The 16,957-nt window shown below is 37.3% G+C and overlaps 1 protein-coding gene across 3 annotated transcripts; it reads right to left on the reverse strand.

The window, feature by feature from the left end:
- Positions 1–7,869: 7,869 nt before the first annotated feature.
- LOC149841352 (LIMR family protein At3g08930-like) lies at positions 7,870–16,734 on the reverse strand. 3 transcript variants are annotated; one of them, XM_090004766.1, is made up of 6 exons: positions 16,383–16,734; positions 16,158–16,243; positions 15,459–15,936; positions 11,791–11,950; positions 11,549–11,707; positions 7,870–8,774 (listed from the first exon to the last, which is right to left on the reverse strand). In XM_090004766.1, exons 1-3 carry the CDS (start codon positions 16,598–16,600, stop codon positions 15,899–15,901), a joined length of 342 nt encoding a protein of 113 aa, XP_089860892.1. In that variant the 5' UTR covers positions 16,601–16,734; the 3' UTR covers positions 7,870–8,774; positions 11,549–11,707; positions 11,791–11,950; positions 15,459–15,898. The 3 variants fall into 3 exon arrangements, with proteins under 3 accessions (XP_089860892.1, XP_089860893.1, XP_089860894.1); XM_090004767.1 differs by lacking the exon at positions 11,791–11,950; XM_090004768.1 differs by lacking the exons at positions 7,870–8,774; positions 11,549–11,707 and having other exon boundaries at positions 11,811–11,867.
- Positions 16,735–16,957: the final 223 nt, after the last annotated feature.

Here is a 16,957-nt window from a genome sequence, read left to right on the forward strand (position 1 = left end):
AGTAACATGAATAAAGTACAAGTTGTGATTGTGATTGCCAGTATGAGTCCATGATCCAACTATAAGAAAGTATGAGTCTGGATCTAGTAAATGGTGTTCAAACCCAAATCTAATTTCATGGCAACATCTAATGATGCAGGCACCAATAAGTCAGTGGCCAGACCGCCACAGCCAAGTCCAACAATTGTATCAACTCTTGGAAGTTGGAACATTAAGACCGCGTTTGGCACCCCATACTGTGGATGAACTTTTGTAGAAGTCAGTTCCGGGGATAACACAATTTAGAAGTACATCTGCAGGATAAAGAAGTTGTTTGTAAATTGTAACTTGAAAGGACTTTTAAACATGAACGGTGTGTTGGACCCATTGGTTAAGAAGGTCTTTTAAAGCATTGTTTTTATAATAAAAGAACCAAATTACCCTCAGCCTTCTATAATGGGTCGGGAATAGGTTAAACCCATCCAGCCCAACCTGAACCCAACCGGAGGGTATTGGATCACGCTGTTTTTGTAGGCCTTTTGTAATAAAGGGTCCGATTGGATATTAGACAAACTGATGAGAACTTTGATTCTCCAATAAGAGTTCCCAAATAAAAAGTGGAAGCTGAGAAAGTGATTCTTCCATTTTCACCTATTTAAATTTCTCTCTAAGGATGTCAATAAAATTTTTGGGTTTCCCTCCTTATGGGACTCATCTATATTGGAAATGGATCATCTGATAACTGATCATTTATGGCATCATCAATAGTTCGATGCATATTCATTATCGCGGTAGAATTTCGAAGCACGATGCTTGATCTTCTCGAGGACGATTTAGAGTATTTGCTGGATAGCGATTTGTAGATGTTTTCACAGCTGAATGACGATTCAGTTGTTCAGAGTTTTGAGGATCAACGATTTGTGGTTAGTGCTTTAAGCTGCATAGTGATTTGTTTCAGTACTCGTTGGATAGTGATTTGTAATACTCGTTGGATAGCAATTTGCAATATTCGTTGGATAACGTTTTGTTTCAGTACTCGCTAGATAACGATTTGTAGTACTCGCTGGATAGCGATTTGTGATAAGGCAGTTCAACCGCATTATAAGTTGTGCAAGACGTTTAGTCTTCTGCATTAAGTGTGTGTCTCATCCTTTATTTAAGGGATGAATGAGAGATAGAAAAAGAGAGTTGAAAAGGGCATGAAGAAAGTGTGAGAAACACTTTTAAGGCATCAAAAGGGTGTGTTGTGAATAAAGGCATACACTTCTTTCAGGACAGCTTCGTGAGGCTGGTTCTTCAAAGCATTCATTATTTGTTTTTCAGTGAGGTATATCCTCTTTGTTTATTTTGTTACATCTTCGTGTGTTTGTAAGGGCTTATGTCATTTGGGCACTTTGTAAACTCTGTTTAAAAATAGTGTATGGTGTTGACCTATCGGTTATCGTGGACGTACCTCAGTTTGAAAATGAACCACGTAAATCTTTGTATGCTATTTTTGTTTCCGTTGTTGAACGTTTACCTTTCTTCCACTGTCATCGTTGTATTGCCTCAATCGATTCACACTTATGGGAATGTCAGTTGTTTCTCAACATTATCCAATATCTGATCAAATATGACTCCATTTAGTTGGATTCAGTAAGCTAAAGCCATATCGGTTGGACAGGCTAAAACATTTTCATTTTCAAGATTATTCAGCCCTAAAAATTCTGCAAATAAATGTTCAAACATGGAATGTTTTTTTACCATGGTTGTGTGCATATGTCAAAAGTTATGGAAATCAAGAGCCCAGATTCATGCAACCTAGAACATATAATGATTACTGAAAGTTGGTTCACTATTATGCTTTGTTTCTTAATGAAACTAACATCACATTTTAGCACAATGGTGCAAAGTATAAACTGAAGTACATGCCATAACTTGAACTTATTGTTTCTTCTTCCTATTATGACTTTGCAGATCCATTTGAAGCTTTAACTTCACAAACCAATTTCACACATATACACACTTCAGCCAAAAAAAGAATATAGATTCTATACTAAATTTTGTAACAATCTTCTTCTCAAAATTCAGTTGTTTTTGTTTCTTCTTTCTGTCATGACTCTGCAGATCCAAATCAAGCTTTAAATGAGAAAGATATCCCTGCATAGGGTCACAAAGATCATTGTTAAAGACATCCTTGCATAGTTTTAATACTCATTATTAATCAGAAAGACAACATTGTAGTTACGCACACATGCATCAGAAATTTAACATAAACAACACAAAGAGAGAACGGTACATACAAATATTGAAGATGCTCAAGCTGTCCAAGTTCAGGACCCAAATGACCACTGATATTAGAGTTCCCTAAATCCTTGAAATTTAACATAAACACAAGGATGACCATATCCTCAAATTAACTGAAAACTCCAAAAAGATACATAGCAAGAATTCCTAAGTTGCTCAAACGAGGTGACATACAATCTGATGACTCAGTTTTCAGAATAACGGGTGACATGAAACCATGTACACAGATTGACCAAAGTGTCATCCCAGCTCTGCAGCACTTGGATAGAATCAGAAAGCTTGCCTCTCAAGGCACATAGAGCGTTTCCTAAATCAAGCCATAAAAACACCAATTCAAGCAAAATTGGTAGAAGATCCTTTCACATAAAAGAGAATCTGGAAAGCATCGAAACATGAAAAAATATGTCATCTTTCTGGGTAGAAGAAAAACCAAAAAAAGAAGATACCTTCCTGTTGAGTGCATGTTCTCCACTTTGATCAGTAAATAAAAAAGAAAAAATGCAAGAATTTTAGTGGGTACCTTCATAATTGATTGAGGAAGATGGTGAGGCCATGAAACAGAAGAGAAGTAGAGGGCAGAGAATCCATTTGGCTTCCATAGACTGTGAAAAAAAAGGGATGGAAAGTAAAAAATGAAGAAAAAATTGAAGCAGCACCAGAAAAAAAAATGAGAAAACCGATAAGAACCAACATTACAAGAAAGTGTTAGAAAAATCATGTAGGCCTACATACGTTAAAGATTGTCTACAATTTAGGTCTGGTTTATGTGATCTAATCCGGTTGGACCATGTGATATCTCATATGGTATGTTAGGCCATGTGAAGAGACCTGCTCTATGTACAATTCTGTAATGAGTTGAATTGGAGACAGACTCCTGTTTGGATACAAGCTAGGTTATGACATTCAAACCTTATATAATGGATTTCTCTTTGAGGCTCTCCATACAACCATAAAGAGATTCAATCCCTCTCATAAAGTTTAGAGAAAAGTATAAGGCTACATATACAAGTTCTGTAAGATCATACCCATCAATGATCTACCAAAACACTTATAGATTTAGGTACACTTTCAAGTCAAGTTTTATTTCGGTTTTGATTTCAACAATTTAGTGAGAACATGTTTGACGGTCCTCTTTAGTTTTCGATAGATTTACAAATCCAAAAGAAAGAGGAACCTTCTTCTGCAACAAACATGAGCGACCACAAAGCAAAAAAAACTGGAGTGGTGAAACCCATGTTCCTTCTGAAGCCATTTGAAGATGAGAAGGCTTGAGCAAGAGAGGTCACCATTGAAGAATCTATGTAAAGTGAGAGAGATGGTTCATAATAGGAAGAGCAAAAGAGGGGGATTAGGAATTGTCTCCATGCAATCAGAGCGAGAAGGGGTGTGTTTATGTGTTCATGTTTGTTGTTGGTGAACATGGCAAGAGTTGTTTCAGCTACTCTGCTTTGTGGGGTGAATTCAGATGGTGAATCACCAATGGAGGGAGACGAAGAAAACCCTAACCTCCAGTTTGTATATATGGCATTGATTGTAATTTATTGATATTGCAACCGTGTTTGCAACATGCTCACTCTTTCTTGTTCGTGAAGAACAACTTTTTTCCACAAAAAAGAGCTTTTTTCGCCTTCCTATTTTATTGGTTTAATCATTGGTCTTTAGATGAGAAGGAGCCCTGAGTTAGCCATCCAAACACCTTCTCATCTGAAATATACTAGGACCCACGCCTAGAAGGCCTTCCAGACATTAAGAAAGGGCGGCAAACACGACCTAAGATTGAGAAGAGAAGAAATTGCTTGATTTATATTACTAAAGGTATCAAATACTTTACAAAATATCATGATGTTTCAAATTTTTGAGATGCATCATAGATACCAATAGATAAGACCACGTTAGATTCGAATCCATATTGAATTTTAAGAAACTAGACCCAAAATAGTAGAGTTGTATTCATATCCAAAATTTATGTAGTGATAATGAGACCGATAGGGAAGCTGTAAACCTATGTCACAAGGACATGACAAAAAGAACACACTACAATAAAAGGGGGTTTTACAGGTGCAACAATTACGCCAGAAGCTGCACCAATAAAAGTCCTGCCAATAAAACTTTCGCTAGTGAAACAGGTTCTACTAGCACAATTTTGTGCCACTGAAAAAGGTTGTGTTGGCACAAATTTGCGCTAGTGAAGTAGTTTTCACTAACACTAATATGTGCCAGTGAAACAAATTCTACTAACAAAGATCTGTGACATTGAAGTTGTCTTTACTAACGCAGAATTATGCCAGTGAAACAATATTTTTTTTAAGCTTATTATGTCTCACAAATGTAGCAAATACAAAAATAAATAGAATCCTACAACAATTTTAGTCAAAAGAATAATTAACGTCACAAATAATGTGTGAAAATATTTAACAATTTCATTAAATGAAAAAAATCTAACGCTTGAGTGATTCCAAGTTCTATAATTTGCACCAAATGGAAGTTAAATGTATAGTACTAAGACCACACAATCATATCTAATACTTTGCCAAGTTTTGTAGGAGTATTCGGGAGGAATAAGTTCAGTTGGAGCTCGCTAGGTTGTTGCTTCCCCCACCATGTCCAATAGATGTGGTCAATGAGAGCCCTCTGATCGTTAGTCCCCAAGTTGTCATCCTCAAATTGCTACGAGGGATGACAATGAAAATATGACCTTAGGTGCTCCAAGCACCTCATCATGGATGTGGTCACAAACATCACTTCCAGCGGATACAACAACAACAACTACTACGCCTTCATCCCAAAACAATTGGGGTCAACGATATGAACCAAAAGAAAATCATTCTGGGTCTTCCACATGAATCCTTCTCCTCCAATCATTTTTATCCAATGCCATGTCCTTGGTGAGGTTCAAAGCATTCATATCTTTTCCTATCATCTCCATCCAAGTCTTCTTAGGCCTACCCCAACCTCTCTTAACTAATATATTTTCCCATTTCTCTATCCTTCTAACTGAAGCATCATTAGGCCTTCACCGATTATATCCAAACCACCGTAAATGATTTTCTCTCATCTTATTTTCAATGGATGCAATGCCTACCTTCTTACGTATCTCCTCGTTTTGAATCTTATCTTTTATTATATTTCCACACATCCATCTAAGCATACGCATCTCAGCTAGACTCATTTTTTGAATATGCTGTCTCTTGGCAACCCAACATTCCATACAATATAGTAAAGCAGGCCTAATTGTTGTCCTATAAAACTTTTCCTTCAACCGCAATGGCATTCTAAGATCGCACAATACTTTAGTTGCACTTTTTCATTTCATCCACTCAACCTTTATCCTATGATTTACATCTCCATCAATTTCTCCATACTTTTGAATGATAAATCTCAAATATTTGAAACAGTCATCCACCGGTATTTCTTGTTCACCAAGCTTTACTACACTCCCATCACTACTTCGTTGCTTACTAAACCGACATTTCATATATTTTGTCTTACTCTTACTCAACTTAAAACCTCTTGCTTCCAATGCCTGTCTCCATAATTCTGACTTAGCATTAACCCCAGCTCTAGACTTATCAATCAAAACAATATCATCAGCAAACAACATACACCACGACATATTTTCTTGAATTGATCTTGTAAGCTCATCCATCACTATAGCAAATAGGAAAGGGCTTAATGCAGATCCTTGATGTAACCCAACCGTTATAGGAAAATTGGTTGTCACCCCTCCACAAGTGCAAACATTGGTTACTACTTATTCATACATATCTTTAATTATACTAATGTACTTGAGAGAAATACTTTTCTTCATCATTGTCCACCAGAGAATATCCCTAGGTACTCTATCGTATGCCTTCTCCAAATCAATAAAAACCATATGCAAATCTTTGTTCCTCTCTCTATATCTCTCATTAGGTTGTCTAAGAAGATGTATAGCTTCCATAGTTGATCTTTCAGGCATAAAACCAAATTGATTCTTCGATATCATGACAACCTTCTTCAACCTATACTCAATCACCTTCTCCCAATGTTTCATAGTATGACTTATGAGTTTTATACCATGATAGTTTGTGCAATCTTGTATATCACCCTTATTCTTATATAGAGTCACCAAAGTACTCTTCCTCCACTCATTAGGCATCTTATTTGTTCGCCAAATCTTGTTAAAAAGATTTGTCAATCATTCTAAACCTTTTTCACCCAAGCATTTTCAAGCCTCGATAGGTATACCATCTCGGTCAACTGCCCTTCTTTTGTAATGACAATGTCATGTTATTGGATTGTATGATACACTGGAAAGTTAGATTACTTTGGTAATGACAATGTCATGTTATTAGATTGTATGATAAATTATCTACTCAACCTTAAAAAATAAAGGTGAAAAATGCTTATTGATAGCATATTTTAAAAAATAAAGAGAAAAACTTATAAGAAAATTGAAAAGTGAAAAGCCTAAAAATGATAGGTCTCAAAAAATAAAGAACATAGAACACTACTTTAAAACTAACAATAGAGAAGCTAATATCCAAAAAACTAACAGTAACGAAGCTGATTTCATAAATGCAAGAAAAAAAGAACAAAAAAACAAAGAGAAAACAATGACAGAGAACAAAAATTGGACTTGCAACTCAAGAGCCTTATCTCATACTTGACCCATGCAGTTTGGTGCTTCATGCAGCACTAAAACTTGAACTTGTTGAAACCAACCTACATCGAATAAAAATATAAATTTGTGGGATCACCAATTTTGCATTTCATTTATCGATGCAAATAGTTGGACATGCCTCAAATTAGGCAAGACCTAAACAAACATTCAAGATCCAGTTCGTGTTCAGAAATGCAACACCTGTTAATTCCAATCAGAATATGAACTTTAGATATAAGTGTAATAAGAAAGAAAATCAAACAAATATGTATATATATATATATATATGTTTCTATGCAAAACACATGATTACACCAAGTATGGAGGTAAATCAGCATCAAAAGCAGCCAATTCACTTGAGGCAGAGTAGAGTGGCTTACGGGGCCTCACCCGGGGTTCTCCAATCTTCAGGTAGGGTTCTTTGTCATCAAAAGAATAGATGTATGATTTTATTATATTTATATATGAAAACCGACAAACATGTTCACCATAATCCATTGGCTAGGAATTCGTTTTTGAATGATGGTTTTTGACAAAAAATACAATTTTATGAGTCATTAAAATCTAGAGTATTATACCAATGTGGGCTCCACTTGTCTAGCAAGAGCAGTTAGTGCACGTCACCTTGTGTTGGGACAGTGCAAAATGGAATCCCAATGCCATGGTTGTATAATTGGTAGGGGTCTGATCACCCCCCAACTTTCTCTAAAAAAACAAAACCTAGAGTATTATGGATGCATGATTTCTGAAGCATCTAGAAAAGGTGGCTACTTATTGTAATTCAATTATCCAATAGCCGATTCTTACAAATAAATTACACATACACACATAGATAGTAATTTTCTAGTTCTGCACTGTTTTTTCAATTTGCCCTGTTAGGCCCCTTAAAAAATCTGAGCTTTTGGTATTTTTTTCTCACACCTAACACCATAGATGTGATATATAGGTTTGGTTTAGTGGGAATTGGCTTTTGGATGACTGGAATCTTACCTATATACAGTTTTTTCAGTTGCAAAATCAATGGGTATGAAAGCAACAGATTTTTCTGGTTTATAAAAATACATTTTTTTCATCAAAAAAACATGATCCAAGGGTCGATTCCCACTAAATTGAGCATGATAAACACATCTAACAGTTCAGATCTATCATAAAACACCATGAACGAGAATATATATATATATATATATAGATAGAGAGAGAGAGAGTGCCCTGAGTGCACCATTTCGGACGATCCAACTAGGGGTACAAATGGGTTGGACTTGGGCTGGATATTACCAGATTTGAATCCAAAATATAAATAATACACAGATTAAAATTCAGATATGAGTAGGTAAGATTGAATCTGAATCCAAAATACATTTCATAGTACTGGATCCAGGAGAAATTGAACAAAAACAAGCTATTGACAAATGAAAAATGTAATCAGGCCGGATTTTGGATTAGATCAATTCTAAATCTGACTTAAAATGCTGATCCGGATCCGAAAGTACTCTATTGAACATATCTAGATTTGATCAGAGTGTACATTCGGGCCTTATTTAAAGGATCCGTATCCAGATAAAAACATGCCTGACATATTCAATCCCTTTACAGCCCTAAATCCAACCATGGGTCAAGACAAAATTCGAATTCGAGAGAATCCATTTTCTACTTGACGAACAAAACAGCTTATGCAACTTTAGGCGATATTATATGATCTGACGTCGTTGGATTAGTACGAATCTCATAAAAAATGACAATGACGTTTCTTTAGATGAGAAAGAAAGTGGCAAGCTTGTCCTGTTGCATAACAAGGTGGTACAAGTGATTGAATAATTTGCCTCTCAATGATTCTGTCCGACGCACGGTAGGACTTGGCAGCATCGTCCTACAAAATCGGAAGCAAAAATCAAAACTTTTGGAATTACAATGAAAATCATTTCACTACAAAAAAAATGTGGATTAGCGACCGGTGCTATCCGTCGTTAATCTAACGCTAAACAGTTTTGCAATGGATTGGCGACGGATTAGCGACGGATAGCGTCCATCACATAATCATGGTCGCTAATTAGCGACAGAATTTATCTGTCGCTACTTTCGTCACTAATTTGCAATGGATTAACGATAGACATGATCTGTCACGAGTCCGTCGCTAAATAAGCACTCATTTGAGTTTACAACAGATTATATTCCATCGCTAAAATAACGACAGAATTAGCGACGGAATATAATCCATCGCAAACCATCAAAAATTCATCGTTGAATATTAACGACGGATATTATCCGTTGCTAATTTGATGCAAAATTAAAAAAAAATAAAAAAAAAAGTTGAGGCGTGCGCCTCATATGCCTTGAGGCGCACACCTCGAGGCAAGGCACGACTCAAGCCGAGGCGTACACACCTAGAATTTTTTAATCAAATGAGGGTTAAAGTCCTCATTTGATAAAAAATTAGGGTTTTTTTTATGCAGTTTTAACTAAGTTGCTAGTAAAAAATCGGGTATGATCCATAAAAAGCTGGGTCTCAAACATAAGCCCAAGAAAAAAATTGGTCTGGGGGGCGCTGCCCCCCACTACAAGAAAACTGTTAATTAGCGACGAAAATTTGCGACGGATTTTTTCCGTCGCAAATTTATGACAGATTAGCTAGAGAAAACTTTCTTCATGAATGTCGCTAAGTAGCGACGGATTAGCGATGAAAGTTGTTTCATCGCTAAGTTGTCGCTAATTAGCGACGAATTAACGACAATAATTTTTTTGTCGCTAATTCTCAATACAAGAAAACATTTTAGCGAGGGCATTTTTCCGTCGCTAATTAGCGATGAATTAGCGACGAAAAAATTCCATCGCTAAATCCCTCGCTAATTTTTTATTTAAACCGAGCACGAAATGTTCCCTCTCTCCCCGTTCGAAATTTAAATCGACCGCGCTCGATTTAAATCGACTTCGATGATGCAGAGTGATCGCTGTGCAAGTCAGTTCATGGTGGACGACGATGATGCAGAGTGATCGCTGGAGGACGGCGATGCCGGTTCACGGAGGACGACGACGCCGGTTCACAGAGGACTGCGATGGCAATTCACGGATGACGACGACGCCGATTCATGAAGGACGGTGATGTCGTAGAGCATGTCAGTTCATGGAGGACGGCGACACCGGAGAGCATCCCGGTTCACGGAGGACGGCGATGCCGGTTCACGGAGGATGATGACGCCGGTTCACGGAGGATGACGACGCCGGTTCACGGAGGACGGTGACGCCGGAGAGCATCGGTTCACGGAGGATGATACAAGTCCGACGACGAGGCAGAGCAATCGTTCTGTGCAATGCCTGTCGGGCGCGGTATAAGTCCGGCTTATTGCTGCCGGAATACCGCCCGATAGGGATCAATTTTTTTTTAAAAAAAATAATTTAGCGACAGATTAGCGACGGATAATGTCTGTCGTTAAGCTGTCACAAATTAGCGACGGAATTAACGACAAATAAGTTTTTTCGCTAATTAGCGAGCAAAAATTCACGATGGCCTCTATCCATCGCTAATCCGTCGCTAAATAGTTTAGCGACGGATAAGTGATGGATATAGTCCATCGCTAATCCATGATTTTCTTGTAGTGTCCACCTGGGGCGCCCTCCCTGGACCCTCGCCCGCTAACTGCGCAGCGGGACCCACATCGAGGGGAACCCTCGAACCCCCCTCCTGTAAGGAAAAAAACTCTGAATTAGCCTCCACAACTCATCACGTGTCCCCTAATGGACAGAACTTTGATCGAGTTTTATTATATATATATATATATATGTTTTAAATTCAATTGGTTAACTGGTGTGACATGTCAGTTTTGTGGTGTCTGAGTAAGGTGTTTCTCCATGAGCATAGGGTCTAATATACTAAGTTTAGTGTTTTATTTCTCACTATTTTTTTCACCTGCAGATGTTCAATGGAAAATTCTATTTGAATTCTAAATGGAGAAAACTAACTATTGTTTGATTGTTGTAAATTTCAATGGAAATTTCTGAATTGTGTTTACAGATCACATACCCACAGAAAGAGGAGTTAATGGCACACAGACCTAACAAATTTAGTTAATGAAAATTAATAAAATTCATAAAATATTTTGGGTCATTTTTTGAAAGGATTTCATATATTCAAGAAGTAGAGGCTAAGGATTTTTTTTCCACGAGAAATATAGTTCAATACAGTTGGCAGAGTTTCCCCAACAAACTGATAGCAATGATGTCATTAAAGATCCTCCAGAATAATATACATTTTCATCTTCAAACAGAACTCGTTATAAAAAACTGTTATTCCAAAGATTTTGGTTCATGCCTTAAATTGATTGGATCCATTACAGATATTTATAATTTTCTAAAGATTCATCATTCATCTTAAAGAATTATTAAAAATGAGAAAGTACTAGGAAAGATTATTCATTTTATAAATTTAAACGATCACCTTAGTGCTCTTAACTTGAAAAGGTACCTTAATTAGTGGTTGGTGGACTTGATAGTTTCATGGTTGTCAGTGGAGGTTGTGAACTGAAACTAGATGCATTAGCTCAAGGAATTGGACCATCTTGGTGGAATCTTTGATCATGTTGCCTTTCTCAAAGAATTGCAATGTTAAAAAATCTTTTAAAGCATTTGGTATGGTGTTTGAAAGGATACCTTGTACCGTGAGGCGTCTTGCTATGAAACAAGTAACATTGCATTCAGCAATAGTACCACCCTGCGTGCCAATAATGAAAAGCCTTCCATCTGTATTCAAGCTGTCCAGATTCCGTTGGAAGTAAGAACTACCCACATTGTCCAATATGAAATCAACACCTGCATAAAATTCAAAGGAAAAATTGATGATCTAGCAATGTTAATTTTTTGATGTTTTTTTCTTGTGAGGTATAAATTTATACATATTTTTTGCAAGCTATCAATGCTCATTTCTTTCTTAATCCTTTCTGCATCTGGAATTTCGAATTCAAAGGAATATCTGCAAGAAGAAATAAAAATATTGCCATAGTGTGCGTGAAGTCGCTATGAGAGGCCCACACCTCTTTTACCTACAAAAAGTATCTGCAAAAAGGATAAATTAAAAATGAAAACTATATCTGCAAAAAGAAATAAAAATAAAAAACACTTACAACTTTTACATTGTTATGGGGCTAGCTAGCATTGACTTTTCACTCTCTCTCTCTCAATTTTCTGCGCAATAGACTTTGGCTAGATATATATATTTAACCGCAAATCTCTAATATAGACGAGCAAACCTCTATCTTATATTGTGATAGGGACATCTAGATGGATATAAGTTGGATGCATGGTGACATTGCTTCAATCATTTTATTTGTTAATCAAGTTGTGATAGGGACATCTAGATGGATAAAGGTTGGATGCATGGTGACACTTTTCTTTATGTTGGTTTATGTTTTCAGAAACTTGTATATTTGACTAAAACTTGTATATTATGTAATGTTCAAACCCTTAAAACTTGTATGCATTTGATGCAAAAAACCCTTTGAAGCAAAAAACCCTAAAACTCGTAGAGGGTGCTTATTTTCTGTATGACACATACAATCTTTATTTTCTTTATTTGTCTTCCCTTCGATGTTAATTGTCATACAGTCTTGGAGCTCCTGATATAGGTAGAGTTCCTTCTCCTGGCCTTAGCATGGTTGCTCAAGCCTTACCATTAGGCAACACATCTGTTATTGGCGGTGATGACTGGACATTTGCTTCGACTGAAGTTCCTGTTATAATTGCTACATCCCCATGCTTGCATCTGTTCAACAAATTGCCATAGCAAGTGCAATTTCTGTGCCACCAGGCACACCAGCTGGTCTTAATACAGTTGAAACATTAAGTATAGCTCATGCACATGCTTGTACCACTCCACAAGCATGTGTTTCATTTTAAAATTGCTGAGAAATTGTTCTATTGTTTTATACCTTGTCTTCTTTGATACAGGTGTCCATCAAGACTTGAAAGCTTGAGGAATTGGCTATTAAGCAGTCAAGCCAGTTGATTCCTATGACACCTTTGATGCCTAAAAACTCAGTAAGAAACATGATTCATCCTTTTCCTTCTCTAAAGCAGCTCCAGTGAACCTAAGTTAGAATAAATTAACTGCATCTCCATCTTGAACCTAAGTTAGAATAAATTCCAGAGTGTTGAACTCCCATGTTGCTTGGAACCTAACATTTATAGCTTGTGTTGCAATACTTTCACTGCTATAAATAAAAATACTTTATACATGTTATTTTGCTTAGATGCATCATTTAGCTGTAACGTGTAAATGTTTTGCTTGCATCTACTACATATGCACATGTACAACCATGCACCAGGAGGCTAGGTTGTTTTGTGCAATTACGCATGGCAATAGCCCACAGTCACAATCTGATTTCAGATAGCTATATCCATCAATGTTCTATCTGCAATTTCATTAATTGTATTTGTATCCAAGGACTATATAATCATCCAAACTATAATCCGTATGATATTTTTGTTGCATTTTCTGTAAAAAACTTTAGCACATATATGAAAATACTGAGAAATACTTTGTTTTGCTCATGTTGTTAGATATTATTGATCACTTATTGAGCAATAAATGTTTATTTATCTTTTGAGAGATGTGCATCCTGCTTTACCATTCCAATTTTTTTTCAATCGTTTGTAATGGAAATCGATCTTTCTATAATGAATTAAACACTTAACACAAAGGTTATCAATTAAATACTGCATAAACCTGGACCCCTATCAAAATCTTAGACCAAAACAAGAATCTCATATGACATTCAATGCATCTATCTATCTTTCAATTTGCTGATAGAAAAGAGAAAGTTCATGTTTATTTAATTGGATCGGGCATTGGACATCATATGTTCATTGAAAGTTGTGAAATGCAAAACCAAAAGTCAGAAATATGGCATAGCAAAGCAACCGGTCAAGAAATACATTGCAAGGCTGCCCAATCTGGGGGTGACCTAATTGATTGCAATTATAGTAGCCGAGTAAAAATATTAGTGCCTATCAACACAGTGAATCCCAAAGACAACTAATCAACCATGAACTAAAATGAATACTCAAAAGTATAAATCATATCCTCTTAGGAAAGTGAATAAATGACAAAATACCCTGTTTAAGAATATAAAACCATGATGCTGACCTTAGAGTTTTTCTGGCTGACTCTGCCCTTGCTGGAACCAGAATGCAAAGGCTTGACGGGGAAAGGAAAAAGAGAAGAGGGAGGAGGTGGCACCGTAAACGAGGCTCACGACAGTGGCACAGGGCGGCAACAGAGATGGAGTGAGGGAAGAAGGAAGGAAGGAAGGAAGGAAGGAAGGAGGACATGAATAAAAAAGATTAAAATGACAATTACTAAATTTACTCGTCTAAAAAGTAGAACACGATGAGTACGTAACACACACACCCGCGCATGCACACAGACTGACTTGTACTCAATAGGTAGGTGACTTTGAAACAAGAAGTGAGATACAATAGATTCATGCTTTCTCACTAATAATGCACTCCTCTGTTGAGAAAAAATTCTATCTTGATATAATGCTATTTGAGGTTATTAGAAAAATTCAAGAAGTATGTGGACTTTTAAGCATAACGCTCAATCAATTTTATGGAGGGGCATAAAATAGGAAGATACAAAATACAACTTTAAGCTCAACAAAAGACAAGCATTACCAAATTACATTAGTATTGCTTACCAAAGATAAGGCATACTGGATCACATAATTTCCAACAGTTGTGCCTTATGGCTGGAAAGATGGCATTGGAAACCATTATGAATCCACTACATATGTCTAGAAACCAACAACACTGAAAGAACACATAGTGCAAGTGTGGGTGTGAACAACGCGTTATAGCAATTTCAAAATCCTTGGGTGCGAGAGTGATGATAATTGGAAAAAAATGGTTGGGTGCAGATTGACCACACCTGATGCTTGTTAACCTATACAACAAGCCGTGTCGAGTGTTGCACCTGCACTGCACCGTGTTGACATGGATGCTTCAGTGTTGCAGAAGCACCCATCTTATATAGGAAAGTCCAGTTCTAAAAGCAAACCTGAAACATCTCAAAAAACACTATCGTCCTCTCTTGAACTAACAAATCACGACCTCTAGAACATAAGTTGTCAATGGACACATTATATGTCATCTAATCAACTTCTCATATGACCAGCCAAAAGGTTTAGAATTGTTTAAAGGCGAAAGCAAGGAAACTCCAGACTTAAGCATCTTCAAATCTCTTAGCAACAAGGGAGTAAGGGGAGACTCACTTTTAGTATGAGTATATCAGCACGGCCTATTTAGGCAAAATGATCCAGACAAAATAGGCAAAAGGATACACAAAATATAGATGCACAAACTTTTGTTTTCAATTATAGAATTACATCGAGTAAGAACAAAGCCATCACAACAAGAAAATACCATCTCAGGATTCGCTCAGTGAATCCTACACACAATTTGCCACAAAGAAACACTTATTTTATATACAGGTAAATACAAATTATTTGAAGGCACAAGCAAGTGAAGCATATAGCACAACCAACTGAAAAGAGCTAAGACTTACCTTTGGCAAGCTCTCAAAGTAGACATTAGGTATCTCCATTTCTGCTAGTACGCTGCTATTTATAGCCAAGGAAGCCTTTAGAATTTGAGTCAAGCAATTTTTTGAGTGTTACAACTTCTTTCTTGCATCAACAAACAACCCATTGGCGGGACTTGCGGACATGGAAGCCACTATTTTTCCTCTTGCCGTTGGTAAGACCTCCTTTTGGAACAACAAGGATCACCACCATCATCAACCAGTATCCCCGCGATCAACGTACCAAAACTCTATTTCTCGAAAACTATCGAGTATTCCCAACAAATCATCAATTGTGATATCCAATCACTTCCAATTCCACATATATTGAATTCAAGCAGGAATTAATCACTATAACCTTACGCAGGGCATCACTCTAGGATCTTATGAGTAACATCGTATCAAGCTTCCTAAGTGCAGGTAGGTTAATGTACAAATCCGATCGAGGGCTGGTTATCATCACCTGAATTCACCACACACAAAATGAAATCCTCAATGATCCATGAAGAAGAAAGGGAAACACGGAATGTGCATGCAGGTTTGATGGATTCGGTTCCTGATTTACAATCTGAAATTGCAGGGGGAACAAAACTTTTTTTTTCTAAAAAGGGGGTTAGGGAAGAAAACAAGCACATATACACGCAAGGCCATGCATTTGGAATAAAAAGGATGGAGAATACTGACCATAAAGAATGCCAAGGACAAGACCACAGACAATAGCAGTAGCCACGACCCACATCAACGCGCTTACAATCCTCTTCCCGATGCTCCTATGAAACAAGAAACCAACGCATCAATCAACCAATGAAAGATGAAGGTAAAATAAAATAAAGAACGATCAGCATAAATGATGAGCGTCTGAGGAGAGGAAGAAAGGAACACATGGGATCCTCTGATTCATGAACATACTTGTCCTGGTCCCCTTCATAATGGAACATGGCGAAGGGGATGACGAAGAAGACGAGGACGACATCAATGATGTAGACGGCGAGCCACAGATCTCTCATGGGGAGGGTGAGATTGCAGGCACCGTTATAGATGGCGTGGCGACAAGCTTGGCGGTTGGCGACATCGACGGGGAGCATAAGGATGGAGATGCCGACAATCGTGAGCCCAAAGACCACCATGATCTTGGGGAAGTAGACCAACCGATGGGGAAGGGAAAGACGCGGAGGCGGTGGTGGTTACGGCGATAGCACCCGGCTCGGTCCCACTGCGGACAAGGGGAAGGGATGGAGGCATCATGGCAGAAATTAGGGCTTTTACCAGGGAAAGGGGGAGAGAGAGAGAGAGAGAGAAAGGGGGAGGGAGAATTTTGCGGTTTAAATCGACAGAATTAGCGTTGAACTTTTTTAAGTTGCGACAAAATTTTTCTGTTGCAAATCCATCGTTAATTCACGATGAATTTTGCGAAGAAAAAAATCCATCGCGAATACAAATTTTGGCGACAACTAGTTTTCTCTAGCTAATCCGTCGCAAATTTG

Source organism: Nuphar pumila, chromosome 4, assembly GCF_984573655.1.
Source record: "Nuphar pumila chromosome 4, dmNupPumi1.hap1.1, whole genome shotgun sequence".
NCBI classification, from domain to species: Eukaryota; Viridiplantae; Streptophyta; class Magnoliopsida; order Nymphaeales; family Nymphaeaceae; genus Nuphar; species Nuphar pumila.